A 21,938-nucleotide genomic window follows, 5' to 3' on the forward strand; every position below is an offset into this window, starting at 1 on the left:
GAACAAATGATGAAGAAGTCAGCCAGGATATCACCGAAGTGTTTTATTCCAGGTAACATCTAACCATCCATGTAAGACAGACACACACCAGCTTCCTTGTTGTGGCCGGCAAAGCAGTGTGAAATGAAATAAATGTGGTGGGCAGGGCAGCCCTCATTAACTGAGACATCTTAGCAGTTCACTTCACCTCTCTGAAACTCAGTGCCATCCTGTGTAAACCAGAGATAATTCCTCTATTTGGAAAGACTTCTATAAAGCTTGGCTAGTTAATTACTGCTCATATACTCCAGAGGAGAACACAGAGCCACTAAGAGGTTCAGTGATTCATAAAAGTATGAAATGAGATGTGCGTAAAGCACTTACGACAAGATCTGGGACAACGGTAAGTGCTATTGCTATCATCACTATTATTGTCGTCGTTGTTTTTATCATTACAGCTCGATCTGCACCTTTTTAACCTAGTGACGATACAAATTCAGGCCCTCTGACAACAAACCCAGACTTCCTTGCATAACACTGGTCATCCAGGCCCCAGGTTCCACCATGCACACTTCCCCAGACAGAGTCTCTCCTCTGGTGGATGTTACCAGGCTCTCACCTTGACCTGGGCTCACCTTCTAGGAAACACATTCCTTTATTGTCCCCAGAATTGTTAATGCTGCTCCACCTTGGGCTGCCGCGGAGAAGTACTTGAGAGGAGCACAGAGAACCACCTTATCAGTGCTGGCCCTAATTATAGCATCACCATTTCTACACAAACAGCTCCTGTAAGGGGTGTCTTCATAAAAATAGAACCACCTATTAAATAAGTGAAGCACAGTCATGGAAAATGAGTTTTAAATTAAAATTTAAAATAAATGTGCGAGATAGAAAAACAATAAACAGTAGAACCCATATAAAGCAATCAGCCTTCTAAATAAAAGCAGAGACACCCAAACTGACAGCTCTGATTTATCACGTGTAACGGCCCCTGGAATTTGGATGAGAATTTTCAGAAGTGTCTTCTTCCATTACTCAGTTGACCCTCAAAACTATAGGAAGCTCCCAGAGCATGTTCATATCTGTGATTTACGAGGCACGTGTGTCACAGGCCCTTTAGCAAGGAGAAAGGAAGTACAGTGGGGAAATGCTGTGACCTCGCTATACTTTTTATCTTTTTTCATAGCACTGATTACTTTCTAACAGAGTATATTATTTATGTATGTCTATTGTTTCTTGTCTGTCTCCCCGCATTAGAATGTAAACTCTACAAGGGAGAGTCCTTCCTTTTATTTACCAATGTCTGCACACCCCTGAGAATACTCCTTGGCACACAGTAGGTACTCAGCGAACATCTGCTGAATAAATAAATGGATCAAAATTTAAGAGTAGTCCTGGTCAAGTGACTGAACCTCCCTGCGGGTGAGCCACCTCATCTGTAAGATGGGAACGATAATATGTTACTAAACAATGGATTGCAAGAATTCAATGAGAAAAATATATGGGAAGCACTTGGCACAGTGTCTGGCAATTAGCGCTCCACAAATGGTAGAAATAACTAACACAATTCCCAGAGCTGAATATTTATCATCAAAGTTTATAAAAAGCATTCATCCCCAAAGTCAGCCACCAAAGAGCAGGGAACAAAGGGCCCAGAGATGAAGACCAGAGATCTTCAGCGGGTGTTCATCCTGCACTCCTACAGAGCTCGTCATGGGGTCAGAATGAGCAGATTAGAAGACTCCTCGGTAATCACCCAGACCAGAGCCAGCAGACACCAAGCTCCTTTGTCTACATATTGTCCGCGGGGGCCGTCACATAACAGTGGCCAAAGTAAATGGTTACGGGAGACCGTAAAGCCCACTTATGCTCACTATCTGGACCTTGAAGAAAAAGGCTGAGGAGTGACCCCAGGGTTCAGATGAGGAGAGAGTCCCAGAGAATAGGCAGAGGATCCATCCCCGAGGTCACACTGCACATCCAGGCACTGCCACCTTGAGCAGCAGCTCACACACCCCTCAGAGGCCCAAAGAGTAGCTGATAAACCTTTAGTCACAGGGCTGGTCTGCACGACAAAAATCCTCAGAGCAGTTAGGTTTCTCCCCTGGAGAACAAACGCACGGTCACGTGCTTTCCAGAGGCCCTAAGGATGCCCTTGAAAAGGAGAGAGACCACACTGGGAACTGAAAAGAGCACAGGCCTTATCACTCTGCCATGCCGGAGCCAGTGCCCGGCTCTGCAATTTGCTGTCTATTCAGCCTTGTGCAAATTCCCTTAACCTCTCTGTGTCTCAGTTTCCTCATCTGTTTAACAGGACAAATAGTACTTTCTTAGCTGAGTTAATTAGGGGATTGAATTAAATGAGACCAAGCATGTAAAAGCAGCTAGCCCAGCAAACAGTACCTCTTTACCTCCTGAAAGACCAAAACTGATAAAATGATTCATTAAGGGAAAGATAGTACATTTCTGAGTTCATCAAATCTGCTTGAAAACATTCGTGGTCTCACTTTCCAGGGTAATATGAATATCCATTTTTTTTCCCGTCATGAATTATCCCCCATCTAAATTATCTAACAGAGGCAGCTTCCGGACAGGGCCGATTTCTAAAAAATATGTTGGATTTGAGCTATAAATTGATTTTTTATTGTGATAAATTAAAATCCAATATCACCCAACAAGACACTAAACATACAGAGGCCCAATTTTTCCCCTCAGATGTTCGGTCTCTTTGATATGAAAATGGACCTGGGGCAGCTGTCGGGCTTTGGGAGCCTGAATGTTGAAGCAAATGAGCAAAGACTATGGAGATGGTAGAGGGAGAGGGAGAAAAAGGTAATGAGGAAGGAAGGCAAAGTAAGGAAGAGGAGGAAGGGAAGAGGATGCTTCCCACTTCCTGTTCTGTGGGCATTAGAGAGTGACTCAGATTCGATGTTCAAGCCTAGGTGTTTTGCATACAATTTGCTGGGAGGTCTCAGGAGCCACTTACATTTTTTTTTCTTAACATTTATTTATTTGGCTGTGCCAGGTCTTAGTCGCACCATGCATGTGGGATCTAGATCCCTAACCAGGGATTGAACCCAGGCCCCCTGAATTGGGAGTGCAGTCTTCACCGCTGTGCCACTAGGGAAGTCCTTCAGGAGCCGCCTCTTCTCTTTGGCTTCTGAGTTTCTTCACTTGTAAATAAGTGGGTTAGTCAATGCCTAAGGGACCTTCAACCCCTGACATCCTAGGACCAGAGAACGCTGAATCACATATATTATTCTTTCCATGCTCACTGCCTGCATGGCAAAACTTGCATCTTTGATACGTAGCATCTTGGGCTCCAATATCTAGCCCAGACAATGAGAATTTCATTATAAGTTTACTTATTCGTTACTTCCTGTCCCATCCTTCCCTCGCTTTTGTTCCATCTCTCCCTGACTGACTTTCCTCCCTTCCTTCAATGTGCCATTAGCATCTCTGTCACATACCAGGACCTGTGCGAAACCCTGCAGATACAGCAATGGATGAGACTAGGGGCCTCGTGGAGCTTGTAGTCTGATGGAAGCATGGGTCAACTCATTCTGATACAGACGACCGTGTGCTGTGATAAAGGTGAACAGAGGATGCTGCAGGAGGAATATGAAAGGATTTCTTAATTCTGAAGGGAGGACATAAGAAAATCCATATCAGAGAGGGGATAATAGAGCTAATATTATAATATTAACACCTAGAGCTTTTTATTATACTAGGCACTATTCTAAGTCTTAGGGGATTAAATTAAATCCTCATTTAATCTTGCACTAATCCTAAAACATAGGTACTTTGATTATCCCCATCTTACAGATGAGTAAAAGAGATACAAAGTCATTCATAAAAAGTGCTTTAGAGCTGGGCAGGAACGGATAGCTGCCTCCATAGCTGGCCAGGAACGGATCCAAGGCAGCTCCTTCCACCATGCCCACTCTCTGGTTGCCAGTACCATACCAGTGAGGAGTGTGGGCTGTGGATTCAGACAGACCCAACATGAATACTGCTCGGAGGATGAAATGCGTAAGGCACTTAGTTTACTAAAGCACCTGGCTTGAGAAAGGGCTTGATAAGTGGTCACTGTCGCGCTGTGTTGCTGTTGCTACTGTTGTTGACATTACTGGACCTTGAGGTGTTCACTGAGTGAAGAAGGGCAAAGGGATATACAGAGTGGAGGGGTCTCCTTTCGCTAGTCCTGCAAGCCGGGCAGTGAATGGTCGGTACAGGAACTGGGAAGATGGTACCCCCGGCGTTCTGCTCATACACGAATGATACTCCCAGGTCTGCTACGTACAGCTGGCCAGGGGGTACACTGCATAGATCTACGGGGAGGTAGTCATCGTATAGTCATCAAAAACATGTATACTTATTGCAACCGTTTCCCAGCAAAAGTCATATCCCGGGCAATGAGCCTTAAAGAAAGGGACTTTTCCCTGATTTGCACAAAGACATCTGATGGGTCGAGGGCGGCCTTAGAGTCACTGTACCTACCTCTCTGTATAGCTAGTGCAGCTTCAAGGCCACAGAATACAATGAATAATAACTCAGGCTGTAATGGACATGATTCAACCAAAACACTTTAGTCGTACATTCCAGGCCTCGCAACAGGGCCCTGCCAACCCTCTCAGTTTTCTCTCACTGATAGCAATCACACATCCTCCAATCCAGAATATCCAGACATCTCAACTCTTCCCCACACCTGCCCTTCTTCATGACTTTCTCACTTTAGGGCCTTAGTAAACACTCCCCATAATTCCCTTTGCCTGGATACTGGTCCTCTTATATCTCTCCCTTGAAACCCTGCCCATCCTTCAAAGTTCAGCCCTTTGTTCCTAAATCATTCCATATTTCTTTTCAGATGGAAGAAATCTTTTCTTTTTTTTTTTTTTTTTTTTTTTTGGCGGTACGCGGGCCTCTCACTGTCGCGGCCTCTCCCGTTGCGGAGCACAGGCTCCGGGTGCGCAGGCTTAGCGGCCATGGCTCACGGGCCCAGCCGCTCCGCGGCATGTGGGATCTTCCCGGACCGGGGCACGAACCCGTGTCCCCTGCATCGGCAGGCGGACTCTCAACCACTGCGCCACCAGGGAAGCCCCATTTCTTCTTTTGAAATCTCATGATAATTTTATATTTTTCTCTTATCATATTGTTATTCTTGCTTTGAGTTTTTAGTTATATACATAGGTCTTGCCTCCTAGGTTGTAGGTTCCTTGAAGAAAAGGTTTCAGGCTAGTTCATCCCTATCCATCACGTAGAATACCCCTTTCACTCAATAAGCATTTGTGGAATGAATGAATGAATGAACCAATGAAAATGGCAGCATGGTCTAGACAGGGATTCTTAACTTTATCTGACCCAACACCTCCTTCTTATAAACCAATATTTTGTAATTCTTTTATTATCTGGAAATGATTATATAATCTACCTGTACACACGAAGTTTAAGCAAGTCAAAATATCCTACTTATAAAGGAGAAATAAAAGAAGATGATTTCTAATTAAAAATAATATGAATTTCTACATATAAAGGCTTAGTTACAACTACACTAGAACATAATGACACTGTCTTATGTTTGTGCTTTTCTTATAATAAATTCAGTTTTAAGAGATCATTCAACTCTTCCCTTTATATTTGACATTTTTAAAGATGCGCCATATAAGTCCAGTTATGGTGAACATGATAGCTATACATGAAACTGATGGAGTAGTGCCCTGCTGGTGACTCAAATATGAAAAGCATCACAGGGGAGTGGTTTTCCAGAGTGATGACCAACTCTTGATGAGGTTTCAACAGAACAAAGCACATCTTTCTCTCTGTTTAGCTGCATTTCTGGAAAACTCACTACTATGAATATTTTACAAAATCACTTTTTTTATAGATAAAGTAGAGTTAGGTTTTAGATTCAGATAATTATAAACAGGTGTTTCATCTACGTGAATGTGTGATAAGACATTTAAAGTCGTATGGCACAGGAAACATTCGTGTTGTGTGTGAATGTCCTGTACATTGCAGAGTGGCTAGCATCCTTGCCCCTAGTAAATTCCTACATCACCACCCCCTTCCCCAAAAGTCGTGACCACCCAAAATGCCTACATTAAGTCCCAAAGCAGCCCCTTCTGGGGATAGAACCAGTCAAGTGGAGAATCTCTGGAGTAAAAGAAACAAAACAAGCTTAGGAGTTATAAATGTGAATTTGAATGCAATTCTTGCTACTCATAGTAGCCTCGGGCAAGCCACTCACCCTACTTGTACCTTAGATGGCTCATCTGTAAAAAGGGGTAATAAAACCTCCAAGAATTGTTGGGTGTCCAATGAGACAGAATCCACAAAAGCCTGCTATAGACGGTCCTGCTTATAGGCTAGTCACCTTGTGAGAGTCCTATGTACTGCTTCAATGGCTCTCAGGATGACAGCGGTGTCCCAGGTCCCAACATTCAGCTCTGCAATGCCTTCATCTTCCTACCTGTCTCCCTCCCTAGGACCAGTTTCCTTTGCTCCACCTCAGCTGCTCTCCCCAAGTCCACTCAAAATATCTAGTTAGAAATAAAGGAAGAACAGTCCTGTTTTTGAAGAGACACGAATAAGGTGATATCTGGTTTTCACTGAAGAATAAATTATTAAATCAGCCGTGAAATGTAAGTGCAGCCATTACAGTTAAAACATCATTACCCCTCTATTATGAGGGACAATATTCAATCCTGGGCCACTCTCCACCTCTCCCCTTCTATGCCCTAGTTTTTCTGTGTACATTTGCTGAGTCGTAATCAGTAAGTCATCTTATTTTCTGTGCAATAAGTACTACTGAGCACCTACTATGTGGACATCACGTGCTAACCAGATAGATAACAGTGATGAACAAAAAGATACAGCCTCGTTCATATGTGTGTTGACAGACGTGTTCAATAAATATTTCCTGAAGGGAAAAATGAACACACACACGTATCTTTCTCCTTTAGACATTTGTGCATTTAGAAATACGTTTTTCTCTTCCCTGACTCGTTTCGTTTACCTGGTCCTCTCCAACTCACTCCTCCACTGCCAAGTCAGTGTGCCCTTTTCTGTGAAAACCCCTGACTATTTCAGGCAAAGCTCGGTCTCCATCCCCTGAGTACCGACAACTCCATTCACACCTGTGTCTCAGCAGCTGTTAGTTCATTTTGTGAGTCTGGTTTCGCCACCAGACTGTGAACACCTCAGGGGCAAGGACACATCTTCTTCATCTTTGAATCCTCAGGAAACAGATACTCATGTGGCCTAAGACAGGCATCCGATATGCTCTTGCCTGACCGTGTACTGGTTACACTGCCGACATTCTATCCACAAGACAGTCCCAGTTGTAACTCCACCCCTTTTATCTTCACTCAGGAAAGCTCATTAAAATGAAAGTGAATAACGGTGACAGTAAGACAGGGATAATATTCAATCTGCTCTAATACATATAAAAGGAAATCGTTTATAAACTTTGATATTGCTATGGTCTGAAATGTTTATACCCCCTCAAATTTCATATGCTGAAATTCTAACCCTCAAGGTGATGGTATTAGGAGGTGGGGCCTTTGAGAGCTTATTAGGTCATGAGGGTGGAGCCCTTATACATGGGATTAGTGCCCTTATAAAAGAGGCCCTAGTAAGCATCCTCCCCCTCTCCCCCTTGCATCATAAGAGGACACAGAAAAAGGCACCATCTATGAGGAAGTGGGCACTCACCAGACACCAAATCCTGGGGCTATGATCCTGGACTTTCCAGCCTCTAGGACTGTGAAATAAACATTTGCTGTTTATAAGCCACCTAGTTTATAGTATTTTTGTTACAGCAGCCCAAACACACTAAGGAAGGTGTGATATATTACTAGCATTAAGTACTCTGGACGAGACTACCTGGGTTTGAATCTCAGCTCTGCCACTTGAGAGCTGTGTAATTAATTATTTGGACCTCAGTTTTCTCATCTGTAAAATGGTGATGATAATAGCATTTACTTCATAGAATTGCTATAATGTACTCAGAATGGTGCAAATAATAGTGCCAATCAGTGCTGGCTAAACTAAATGAACAAGCAAAATCCATCTGTGATTGTGGCAACAAGATGTTGCATTATCTGGAAAAGATGATACAGACCACTGCCCTCTATCCTGAGAAACAGACTCATCTTTAGGCTCCTGCAATTTTTATGATTTTTAAACATTTATTTATTTATTTATTCTTGGCTGTGTTGGGTCTTTGTTGCCGCGCACGGGCTTTCTCTAGTTGCGGTGAGCGGGGGCTACTCTTTGTTGCGGTGTGTGGGCTTCTCATTGCAGTGGCTTCTCTTTGTTGCGGAGCACGGGCTCTAGGCGCGTGGCTTCAGTAGTTGCGGCATGCGGGCTCAGTAGTTGTGGCTCATGGGCTCTAGAGCACAGGCTCACTAGTTGTGGTGCACAGTCTTAGTTGCTCCGCGGCATGTGTGACCTTCCCGGACCAGGGCTCAAACCTGTGTCCCCTGCATTGGCAGGTAGATTCTTAACCACTGAGCCACCAGGGAAGTCCCAATATTTCTGATTTTTTAATGACCCAAATTATAATAATTCTATGGAATAAAATTATAAGTGGGGAGAGAAGAAAGCTAGTGAGTTTCCCTGGAAAGACATAGGATTTGGGGTCGGAAGGCCTGATCTGAGTCTCCAGCCAAGTCAGGAACACTCCCAGACTCTCAGTTTCCTTATTTGTGAAATGAAGATGACATCACTCCTGCCTTGGTGTCCACTGGTCTGATTTGAGGACCTAATAACATACTGACATGAAACCATTTCTACTCCTACTGCTACCACTCCTACTATTACTAGTAACAGTGAGTTCATTTATGACATATTCTGCATTCTCACTGATCCTTTTGACATATTAGCAATACCTAGATATCTGAACATATGAACAGCTTTTGTTATTGATTTATTTCCTGCAACATACTACTAATAAAATTTACTCACATAAGGTTTGGGATCAAGAACCCTTTGAAATTCAAGACAAGGTGTAAATTGCTGCAAAGGGTCTCTTTAATTGGGATCAAAACGCTTCTGACAGCTTTTGGATTTTTAAAATTGTAGCTATTGTCACGTTCTGCTAATGTTTCTTTTCTCGGTTTTGAAAAAAATAGTGCAGCCAAGCTTGAGCAGGAATACTTTAGACATGATAAACAACTAAAATTTGTCATTCCAAATGACAAAGACCTCGTTTTCCATTTCTTTGATATGTAGGACAAAACACTTCACTTAGACTCTTATCCTGCATAATTCAGCCGGTCCCCTGCTGTGCAACGACAAAGGTTCAGTAAACTGTTCCTGCTCATAATCTCCAATGGAGGTTTTGAAAAACCTCCATTTATCTGAAGATAAATCACATCGACAGGGTTGACTTTAAGGGAGAAACAGACTATTAAACGAGTCTGGGGAGTCAACTTTGGTGATTCCCCAAAGATGTGACTTTGGTCAACATCTCACCTTCTACTTGACTTCCTTCTAAAATATCCCCATAACATGACTGTTGCTTGAATCCTCCTAGGGCTGGTGAACTCCTTTGCACAGAAGGTGGTCCATCTACATGCTGAACAGCTCTGACTCGCAGGAAATTCTTCTTCCTCATAAACTGAAACTGCTTCCTAGAAACTTCTATCACCTGGTCTCGGTTCTGTCCCTCGAGTCACACAGAACAAGTCAGCTTCTTTTTCTACTAGACAACTCTTTGGAGAGATGAACGCTATTAATATGGAGGGCCTTGCTCCCACCATCCTCTCTAGTTCAGGCTTAAATGTTTGATTCTCTCCACCACTTTTCCCCAGGCTTGTGTTGAGACAAATTAACAAGCTAGGGTAGCAGAAGCCCAATGATACAGGGCCTAAGGTTAATCAAACAGAACTGGAGCAGACGAAGCCAGACAGAAAACATTTAACTCTGCCTTCACCCCGATTCTCCACTAGGAGATGACATTTTTTTTCAACAAAGCCAAATGGCTTTGAGCTGAAATAATGACTTTACTGCTGTTCTCTTTGTGTCCAGATAAAGAATCAGAAAAATCAGATTATAAGGTTTGGTGGTATCTTTCTTTGGGGCCACGTTAGCCATCCTTGCGTGAGGATTTAGAGAAAGGTAAAGAATATAAACTACCTCTTTTCATTAGTTAAAGTTTGGTGATGAGAACTATTTGATGGTAGGGTACATGATGGAATAGCAAAGCCAAACACACGGCCCTAGACAAAAGAAAGTATCTGATACTCTGCTTTACTCCAGTCCCTTTGGTGATGCCAGTGTCATGTGATGGGCAGGCATGGACTTGGGAAGAGACTAGAGATCATGACTTATATTGGGCATATAAATCCTTGTGAAAGCATCTCTCAGGCAGGCTTGATCCACGCTCCTTGGATCCCTACCATGAAGGATGCTAAGGGGTCAATGATATCCTCCAAGTTTCTACAAGCCCAAAGCTCTCTGCCTCCTGTGTGTTAGCCAGGATCCCACGTGGCCACATCTGTGTTCAGAAGTGTTGGCCCAGCATAGTATTCAGTCCCCCAACTGCCCTGGTCCCCTCATCAGGATATACTTTGATTCGATTATATCTTTTCTAAAACGTGAGGTTCAGAACTGAGCACAGGTCTCCAAACGATAGTCTGCCCAGGAAAAGGAAAATCTTCCCTGATTTTAGAAACCATACTTTTATTAAAGCAGAAGAGGCTTACCCTTTTCTCTCCTTAATATCTTCAACTATAAAATGGAGATAACAACACTATCTACTCACAGGGTTGTTGTAAGGATTAAATGGATTGGTACTTCTAAAGGGCGTACAACAATGACTGGAACATACTATGTGCTTGACGCAGTGACCTGTTATTATTACTCTCTCATAGGACCCTTCTGAGGACAAAACTGAATAATGTACGCAAAGTGACTAACATGTACCTAGTATGTACTCAACAAACGGTAATTATTACTACTAGATTTTCTTATTGTGGTAATACATACATAAAATTTACCATTATAACCATTTTTAAGTGCACAGTTCAGTGGCATAAAGTACGTTCATATTGTTGAACAGCCGTCACAGCCATCCATCACCAGCACTGTTGCCCTCTCCCCAGACGTTTAACTCTGTACTCATTAAACACTAACTCTTTATCACCCCTCCCCCCAGGCCCAGTCAACCACCATTCTACTTTCTGTCTCTGTGAATTTGACTCCTCTGGATACCTCATTTAAGTGGAATCCTACTGAATTTGTCTATGTGTGACAGGCTTTTTTTACTTTGCATAACGTCTTCCATGTTGTAGCACAGGTCAGAACTTCCTTTTTACCGCTTCATAATATTCCATTACACACACACACACACACACACACCATATTTTGTCTATCCATTCATCCATAGATGGACAGTTGGGTTGCTTCTACCTTTTGGCCATTGTGAATAATGCTTCTATGAACATGGGTGTACAAATGTCTGTGCTATTATTATTCAGGAATAACTTTTCTTCAAGAAAATCCATTTTTTACTGTTAAATTATCATCCTACTACCCACTGCTATCCTAATATGAGTCAAAACAAAGGCGAGGAAATTATAATGCAAAACGACAAGGTTAGGTAACTTGGCTGGTTGAGTACTGCTTATACAGTACTTGACGAATTACCCGTGAAGTTCAAAGGAGGTGACATAGGCAGAGGTGTGTTAGAAGCTACATAAAGCATTGAATGAATAAAAGGAAAACATGTCCACTTGACTCTTGCTCTCTGGACAAAACAGATCAAAGAACAGAACGCTTTTCTGTTTTTCCCTTACCATCAATGAACAAGGCCAACAATGCAAGGCAAGTCCTGGGGATGAAGCTGGGAGCTAACTGCTGCTGGGAGGTTGATGAAAATACAAACCACTACTTCAGTGGGTTTAACAAACAGATCAGCCCTTACATTTCCTGATCATGCAGTGATAGAGTTTTTTCAAGATTGAAAACTCCATTTATTCTTTTTGACGACAGCAACTGCAAGGTGCCACAGGTTCAACTCAAGAGAGTCTGGATGCTTTGACCAAGTCAACTGACCCCCGTGCATCTCCCTCTAGGATGCATGTCATTAAAGCTGCCGGCACACAAAGAAATTTAACTTAAACTGTCACATTACCCACCGCTCTTCAAAGCACATCAATCTCCCTATTGCATTACCAGGACTGTGTGACACTTTTATCCCAATTACACTGCAAGAAACACAGTCACACTGTGTTGGTGCAGTCACACTGTGACCAAGTCAGGAAAGAGCCTCCCTCTGATGGACAATCACAGTTGATCAAGTTTGTCAGTTGTTTTATCTGTTTTTATGCTTGTTTGATATCCCTGCCCAGAGAGTAGAGGCTTTTAAGGGCACATCTGTCAGTGGATTCAACTTCACCATGCCATGTTATTCTTTTACTTACCCCTGTCTTCTCATCAAAGATTTTGATTCCTCCAAAGGAGATGGTTAAAAAGATTTTCTGTTTGTGTTCTCCTTTGGAACGAGCGCCAGCAACAACGCCCTGTTGAAAGGAAGGATGTGGTTTTTACTTTAGTGTTTTCATTTGAAAATTCCCTCCAGTCCCAAAGCAAAGGCATGTCAGATATCATGAACCGAAGCCACCAATCATGCACACTCCATTCCCTCCCCACTTCCATGCTGCCTTCCCCGACGGGCTTGCATTTTCTTGATGTTTTAGGGTAATGCTTGTCCTCACTGCTCGAAAACTGTAGAAATAGATATTTGAACATGTATTCATTGGACGAACCAAGATTTATAGAGTCTCTACTTTGTGCCTAGATGCTCAGTTCAGAATTCGAGACCCCAGGATAAACAGAATATGGTCCTTTTGTTAAAATCTTTGCTGGGTTTTGTATTAGATATGGTTTTAACCTTTTAAATAAAGATGAGTCGTGGAATACATTCCTAAATGTGATTTTAATTTTATACTTCTGGGAAAAGTTTTCATATGAATTAATTTTAGAGATCAGAAAGAAAAGAAAAAATATTGCCAGACTGCATGTCTCAATTTTGTTTGGAAAAATGTGATGGTCGTATGTCTAAGGTTTGCAGTATTTACCCACACATTTTGTATGTTCTTCTACCATTTTTCCAATCATTCCTGTGCTTTCGAGGAAAGTACCTACCAAGTGCATTCCACTTCTCAAAAATCTGTTTCCCCACTTTTCCAAATTTTTTGTAAACTGAAGATATGTGTATGAGTCAATTAGAAGATAGGTGTCACAAAAGGTAGGTATGTTACTCTGCTCACTGCTCTCTTCCTCGTACCCAGGACAGTCCCTGAAGGTCAGGAGACACTCAGGAAATTATTGTTACATGAATGTGCTATCAAGAGTCCTCGCCAAAGTTGATATTATGCAAATTAAGAGTAAAGACACTTGCTTTTTTTTTTTTTTTTTGCGGTACGTGGGCCTCTCACTGCTGTGGCCTCTCCCGTTGCAGAGCACAGGCTCCAGACACGCAGGCTCGGCAGCCACGGCTCAGGGGCCCAGCTGCTCCACGGCATGTGGGATCTTCCCGGACGGGGGCACGAACCCGTGTCCCCTGCATCGGCAGGCGGACTCTCAACCACTGCGCCACCAGAAAAGTCTAAAATAATCATGATTTCATACTTCCCAGAGTCCTTTGTGCTGTTCTGAGAACAGCATGTTCTCAACCTCAGTCTCAGCAAATAGAGTGAGAGCTATGACCACAAAGCACAAGGAAAGGGCATTCTCCTGAGGCTGTGTGATTATCCTCCCTTTGGGTACTGGAAATAGTCTGCGGAATGGAAACATCTGGATTATACTCCTGGCTGTGATCTTGGACAAATGACTTAACCCTCAACTCTACTTTCTCAAGTGTAAATACTTCTCTCGCATGTTTGAGAGAATTAAATGAAAACTTATGGAAAAGTACCTAGCACAACACCTGGTACACTGTAGGGATGCCATAAAAATTAATTTCTTCTAGTAAATGAATGACTGTCTCTTAGCGTTCGAGGTCCAGCTCCTGTTTGGTACCTAGCAGTAGGAAATTCACTCCCTCAGGAGCCTCCCATTCATTCTCAAGCACCTCTGACATGTGGATGTACAAAATGTTGAAATCAGAGAAAACCTTCAAACTAATCAGTCCAAATTTCTCTACCAACAGATGAGAAAACTGATGTCTGAAAGGCTGGGTGGACAGCCCCAAGATGGTACAGAGAGCTGGTGAAAAAGCTGAGACCACAGGTCCACTCTCAAGACTCTTGGTGCAGGGGTCAGTTATTATTCCTTTACGTGTGTCTTCTTTCTAGCGACCCCAGATCTCTTTCCGGTAATCCTACCCAGTGTTCCTCTCTTGACCCTTCAGGGATAGTACTCACTGACATAAGATTCCTCCTCCAATGACTGCCCTCTAAATAGTTAAAGAGAGTGACTCACCCCCAAAGCGAAGTCTCCTGTCTCTTTAACCCTTCCTCTTGTTCAAAGGTTTCTAGATTCCTCAGCGTGCTGTGTGCTTTCCCATAAATTCACTCAGGGATGGTTTTAAGGACATGGGAGAAGGGTCAAAGTATGTCTTTGCAATCCCAGGGATAGTTCTTATTTCTCTTCAATGTCACCTGATCAGAGATACAGCCTCTGACCCCTCCACTCTCCACACCAAGCTGCATCCCATTCTTTCCCCCTGCATCTTTTTTCCTCGTCGTACCCACTGGCACATTGTATGTTCATTTGTTGACTGTCTGCCTTTGCCCAACAGAACAAAAGCTCAACGGGGCACAGAACTTTGTTTTATTCACTCTACGTGCCCAGTGTCGAGAACAGAGCCTGGAATAAAAAAAGCACTCAAAAAAGTGAAGTGACTTTCCCCTCACTTGGGTAATGAACAAGCCAGGATTTGAACCTATGAAAACTTGATTTGAAATCTGTGTTCCTGGCTGGATTTGGAGTAAAATAACTGATGCTGCCATCCCTACACAGCCCAACCTTCAACTTCACTATCCAGGCCTACGCAAAAGAGAGAACAAGAAGTAGCGCCATAATGGAAGCTTCATAATGGAAGCCCCCATAATGGGGCTTCATAATGGAAGCCCCATTATAAATAGAAGCATTGGAAGGACTGTGTCAAAGGGAAGGGAGCCTCTCTTTCTTGTTTAAGTCCTCCCAACATGAAGACACAACAGCTTGTGGTGGGGAGAGGCTTGCACCTTTGGTCAAGAAGAGTAGCTTTTTGTTTTTTTGCGCTACGCGGGCCTCTCACTGTTGTGGCCTCTCCCGTTGCGGAGCACAGGCTCCGGACGCGCAGGCTCAGCGGCCACGGCTCACGGGCCCAGCCGCTCCGCGGCATGTGGGATCTTCCCGGACCGGGGCACGAACCCGTGTCCCCTGCATCGGCAGGCGGGCTCTCAACCGCTGCGCCACCAGGGAAGCCCCAAGAAGAGTAGCTTTAATGTCCCCATCTCCAAGATGGTCCTAACAACCCCTAGCTCTTAGAATTACCACAACATCAAATTGTGCTAATTCCCAGCACATAGTGATGCTGACCAAGTGGCTATCAAAGAACTCCCTGGCAGAAGGTGGCTGCAGGTAAAGAGGGATGGAAGGAGCCAGAGTGCATGTTTCAGGAGCACTTCTGCTTGGGGCTGCTGATGGTACAGCTTCCCAGGACAAATGCAAGAGAGAAGGATGAGCCACATGGTGTGATCCTTGGGGAAATAAAACTCCAGTTTCATCAGGCATGTTGAGAGACAGGACCCTGAGTTAAGCCCTGAAAAACTGCATGAAGTCCAAGCAAGCCTGCCACCAGACAGCACACGGCAGGGGCTCACCTCCCCACAGACGATTCAGTGCTGTTATGTAGAACTGACAAAGGGCCAAGGGACAGGGCTGGCTGGGGAATCGGAAGATATGGATGTAGGTGTCTTTTGGGGTTTCTGTGCCTAATATTAGCCACCTGACCTACAAAGTCACTGCTGGCCCCCTGGAAATGAAGGAGTCACATGTTTTCTTGGGTACCTATCAAATGGTAGGAGTTCTCTTATACGTCACATAATTCAGCCCATCCCACATTCCTGGGAAGGAAAAATTATCTCCCTTATTTTACAAATGACCAAACATAAGATCGGGGGGCCAAGTGAACACCCCAAACCTCAAGGAACTAAGAAGACATATAGAGGGAATTCAAACAGTGACCTTTCGAATTCCAGTGTTAGGGGTGCTTCTATTATAACCCTCTGGAAGGGCTCTTTGGGGAGGCATGGATGAAAAAAAGGTGGAACCACCAGCTTCCAAACTCATTAGTGAAGGAGAACTCTAAAATGAGAATACTTCCTAAGAGTGAAGCATGCACATACCGCACCTAGCATGGGGTGCAGTGTGCAAGGAGAGCTCAGCAAATGACTGTGACCATCACCTCTAATAGTAATACTGATTCTGTGAAGCAATGCCATGTGCTGGGCACTGTACGGAGTGACTGATGCAGGTGTCCCTAAGGGAGTCACACAGAGGCAGCATCTTGCTGGAGGATTTTATACACAGGGAAGGGGTCAGGCACGCCAGGCAGGGTTGATAGCCTGCCCTGTCCAGCTCAGGGGTTGCCGTGAGAATCCAATAAGATGATGCACAGGAAAGGACTCTGAGAAACCTCACCCAGCAGGGTGTATGCACACGATGGGATGACTGTGATCTCCAGGGAACACGTCAAGCAGGTGTGCAATCTGAATAGCTGAAAACCTAGAATGCTATTCCAGAAAGCTCCATGAACTAAACCTGGTCTCCAATCTCAGCCCTACTGGTTATCAGTTGTAGATCTTTGGGGGAAAACTCATCCTAAGTTTCACTTTTCTGAGGTAAGAAGGAGAATACAAATATCCTCCTCCACCCTGCTTTGTGCCCAGAGACTGGCCCCCGTGGTCTGCATTGCCTGGTCCTCTGAGCTTCCTGCCCTCTGCATGCCACCCAGGAAGGCACAGACGGGAGACCAGAGGGTGGAAGGAGAGAGGTCAGGGTATTTCATCCAGCCTCCTTCCCATCCTTGTTCTACAATCTCGCTTGGCGAGGGAAGGGACTTTGTCCGCAATCTCGCCCTCCCTGGGTACCAGTAAATAGATCTCATCCTGGGATGGTAACAGCTTCCCACTGTTTTTAGTTTCCAGTGCCTCACCAGCTCTTGTTTGCTACCTTAACCTTGCCTAACCTTTGTATGTCGCTCCTGCATTAAAGTATCCTCATCTGACCTAGTCGGGCTGGGTGTTTCTTACAGGACCCTGACTAATAGATTTACTTAGGGCTCTGTAATCAGCCCATCTCTCCCATAGCTTCAACCACCACCATTTTGCCCGATACCTCTGAAAGTTGACTGCTTTGGAAGTCAATGATGTGGGGCTATGTAGCTTACTGGTAGGAGCTTAAACTCTAGTTGGGGAACCAGGATAGATTCAACGCAGATACAAAACAGAATAGAACGAAGCACTAAACTATATCTTATCAAACACTGGGCATCTGGAGATACAGGCTTGAATTCTGGGCTTATCCCAGATGAAATGAAGGTTCTGGGGCAAATCCTATAACTTCCGTGAGCCTCAGATTTCTTATTTACAAAGAAGGGAAGCTAATAGCTACCTCATAAGAGCGAAAGAGATAATATATGTAAAAGTGCGTTGTTGACTAAATTAAAATACAATGACAATGAGGCTTCGCTGGTGGACAGGCAATGGCTCATCCATACTCACATCATGAATCCCCTCTTAAATCTCTATAATCCAAGAGAAAACTCTCTAAAACAGGAAGAGGCACCAGCTTCAGAAAGCCTAGCAAAGAAAAACAGATTAAAAAAAAATTTTTCTCCTATGGCCTGACATGAACAAGTGGGCCTTTTGCAAGGCTAACAGGCGTTTTGTACTTCTTTGTCTTTCCTTCCTGGGCAAGTGGCCAAATGGAGAATCGATCGTTTATGTTTCTGTGTTTCTTAAAGAAACACTACGGGGAGCTACGGGGAGCAGAAATGTCAACATTCTGCTCTGCAACTTGCAGATAAGGAAAGACGATTGTCTGGGAACCAAGAACCGTCAACAAGTTCAGAGCATTTGACAGGAGCGTGTTATGGTTGGACCAACTCTCCAGGGCTTTGGGGACCTCACAGTTATAAGGGGTGACGACAGATGGGGTACTTCACTGCAGGTAACCCCCCCCCCCCCACACACACACACACGCCAAGGTCGGCAATCCTGGCCAGGCCTGGTACAGCTAGCCTGGCCCAGTGTTAATCCTGAGGGAGAACTTCAGGGCACACAGGCCAGCTCCTGTCTCACATACGCTGAGACCTCCATGTTTCTATGAAGGCAGCTGTCAGTGAGGTGCTCTGTGACCCATGCCTGGTGAACGCTATCTACCAGGATGCTGGGGGAAGACGCACCAGCCTCTTTCTTGTTCTCAGCAGACTTGTGGCTCTGGGTGAGAACCAGGCCACTGGAGAGTTTCTTGATGTCTTTCAATTAATATTTGTCAAAAGCAAATCTCCATTTGCCTGGCCTCATACTCAGTAAGGAGCAACTTCAGCAAGAATCAAGATGCAGGCCTTTATCCCCATTCTTGACTAGGGTCTCCCTGGCTCAGTCTTTCTGGGTTCTCTCTCTGCAATCTACGCGCTGGTAGAGAGGTTGCGTTCTGGTCTGATCTCATGCGTGAATCACAGTCCTGCTCTGGGGCAGAGCAGGGGTAAGGGTGGGTGAACATGGAACGCTGAAGTTATCCAACTACCCCACAAAACAAGTGGAATGGCCCATCTCTTTCAAGGATGCCCTGTGGCTGTGTGTCTACGTCACATCCTCCAGAGCAGCATTTATCAGTCGTGAAGCTGGAATTTAGAATTCTTCCTGTTGGACTCCTTTGTGTATTCATCACTCAGACTTGAACTTGGCAGAAGAAGGGGGCTCATTACTGGACTGTCCTAAAATCTTATAACATTGCTTAATTATTATTATTATTTTAATATTTATTTATTTGGTTGCATCAGGTCTTAGTTGCAGCATGCACATGGGATCTAGTTCCCTGACCGGGGATCAAGCCCAGGCCCCCTGCATTGGGAGCGTGGAGTCTTATCCACTGCACCACCAGGGAAGTCCCGCTTAATTCTTTTTTATAAAAGGATACATTAACCTCTTCCAAGGAGACAATCTGTGAACTCATGATTTTAATGTCTTCTATACTTTTTTCTAGTATGCCTTGTAGTAGATTCATAACTACTAAAATAAAGTTTGCTGTGTAACAGCTAAAAGAAAAAAAAGAAAGTAATGATACACAGTTTAGAAAATTAAGAGTTTTTAAAAAGAATGATTCCTACAGCTATACTACAGGGAGTCTTAGCATCTAATATACATGTTAAACAGTTGAGAAAATGTGTACAGTATAAAAAAAATTAATACCTGTGCTTTATTAAGCATCTATCAAAGAAAAGGCAATGTAGAGGGTATTTTATAGATACTGTCTCATTTAATATTAGTAGGCACTTGGCCAGCCTTCTTTTCTTTTTTCTTTCCTTTTCTTTTCTTCCCTTTTTCTTACATTAAAAAAAATTACATTGACCAAGTTGTATCCTCAGGGACTATTAGAAGATAAGAAAAAATGCTCAGATATATTATTAGGGAGAAAGAAAACAAGATATGAAACTATAAATAGTAATTCCAATTACACTACATATATGTGTATGATTCATATACATATACACAAATGTATATAAAAATACAAAGAGAGAGTGTTAGTTACACACAAAAATGCCGCTACTGATTTTTCTTTTTGTGGTGGGACTGTGGGTAAGTTTAATTTTCCCTCATACTTTTCTGTACTTTCAAAATTTTTACAATGAGCATTTTTTGAATTCTATAATCAGGAAAATAATTAAATTATAGGTCTTAAATGCATAAGATAGCTTGTAAACTTCTTGCTAAATCATCTGTTTTTCTAATATTTTATATTACTTTTTAAAAAAAGAGACACAGACTACACGGAGACCAGAATCTGGGAACAAACAATGTTCAATTTTGTATGTTTTTAAAGGCTATTTAATAACATAATTGTCTTATTTTGCATATTAAAATTCTTCTCAATTTCTTTCTTAGTTTTCTCAATGAAAAGCCTTCTTTAAAGCATTTAAAATCATGAATCTCTTCGTGATACCGCCAAATGTCAATATCTAGTTACATATCACTTTTTATAACATTTTCCCTTTAAAGTATGTGGGGGACATTAATAGAAATTTCAAGAATGAATAAAATCAGCTTTTTTATTAATATATCATCTTTTACCATATTCATCATATGGTGAAATATATAAAATTTATTCAGAAATCAAGTAGAAAATTTATAAAATCTGAGTGACAGCACAATTTGATGATTTTGTACTTTTATTTTTGCAGGCATCGCACAGTGAAGACACAATTGAATAACACGTGATACGCTCAAAAACTGTACAACAGGGGCTAGCAAAATACCTCCACGTAGGAGATGCTCAACAAACGTTTGCTAAATGATTGACACGTCCTCCCAATAAATAAATGCAGTGAGTCATCAGCGCACCAAGTAATATACCAGTATATGAATAAAAAAATATGTCTACCAGAATGACTGTAATCATTCCTTCCTCTCGGTCATAATCAAACCCACACTATTTAAATGAAAATGCTTGCGCAGTACCTTGAGTTTCATCATGGAGTCTTGGCATAACTTGTCTCCCCGAGCTGCGGAAACCTCATCAATCCCGATCAGTTTGGCCTTGTACCGGACCCCTTCACCTTTAAACCTCTTTATCAAAGTGGCTTCACTGCGATCCTGACCTAGAAAGAGAGAAATGCAGGATTCAGATAGGTAGGTGTTCAGGCCCCACTGGCTTTAACTATCCGCAGCTCCGAGACTGGTTCTCTGGTTCACCTACATGCTATGAAAGTCAAATCATTAGACCACGGACAACAGAATGGTAAGACTCCTGTATGCAAATTCTGGCTCTATCCTTTTAAATCCTCAGGCAGATTACACAGTTCTCTCTGAGACTCCATTTTCTCAGGCAGAAAAAAAAAAAAAAAAAAAAAAAGAGTTAAAAATAACCAATCCCAAAGGGGCATTAAGATAAATAAACATGATGACACGTATAAAGTAGCCAATACGGATTTTGATACACACTAGGTCATCAACAAACGATCATCACCCACTAGGAGTTTATGTCTGACATTCTTGTTAGAATAGTATTAGCCCTGAGCCTCTCCGGCATTTCCAGCATTTAATATGACTTTGGCCCGGGTCCAAGACCCTCCTTACACCCAATTCCATGGGCTGTTTTACAGTGAGACTCCTGAGTAATTGCTTTGTATCAAGCAGTGACTCGGGGGCAATTATCAAAACATGATTTTACAATGTCTCTTCTGTTAACTCATGCGTGTACAGAAGGAGGCTTCCGTACTCCTTGGTACGGCGTGCCCACACCTCGTAACAGTTTTCTCAATCATTATTAGCATAATACTTTGCTGAGATACATCAACCAGAAGTTCAAACACATCCACATAAAATGAAGACAATAAAGTTACTGTGAACTGAGCATATGTTTCTTGTGAGATGTTTCATAAACTTGACCCCCTCTTCACAACGACTCAACCATAGTCATTTCCCAGATGACAAAGATGAAGGTCACGGAGTTCAAATAGCTTGTCCACGTTCATATAGTTAGAAAAAAAAAAAAAAAAGAATAAATAAGGAATTCAAATCTCTAACTTTGGCAAACTCCCATCAAAGCAATCACAGGTTGGGGCATTGCTTATGTGGTTCTTAAAACCTGGAATGCCCTAAGGCTTCTGATATTCACCTCCTGGAAGATCATTAACTTCAACTTCTGATACCTCCTCTATCATGCCTTCTTTCATCAGTCTGACACTTAGATATGAGGACACTGGAGATAATTCAGCCCATTTCTTCTCTCCACATGAT

The 21,938-nt window shown here is 42.9% G+C and overlaps 1 protein-coding gene across 5 annotated transcripts in view; it reads right to left on the bottom strand.

The window, feature by feature from the left end:
• Nucleotides 1-21,938, bottom strand: part of DAB1 (DAB adaptor protein 1) — a 277,838-nt gene that overhangs the window by 120,440 nt on the left and 135,460 nt on the right. For all 5 annotated transcript variants that reach the window (XM_065873775.1, XM_065873760.1, XM_065873766.1 and 2 more), the window contains exons 2-3: nt 20,658-20,797; nt 12,408-12,506 (exon numbers count right to left, since the gene is read on the bottom strand). In XM_065873775.1, the coding sequence (XP_065729847.1) occupies nt 12,408-12,506; nt 20,658-20,797 (239 nt within the window). The remainder of the gene's footprint in view (nt 1-12,407; nt 12,507-20,657; nt 20,798-21,938) is intronic.

Source organism: Phocoena phocoena, chromosome 1 (assembly GCF_963924675.1).
Source record: "Phocoena phocoena chromosome 1, mPhoPho1.1, whole genome shotgun sequence".
NCBI lineage: Eukaryota > Metazoa > Chordata > Mammalia > Artiodactyla > Phocoenidae > Phocoena > Phocoena phocoena.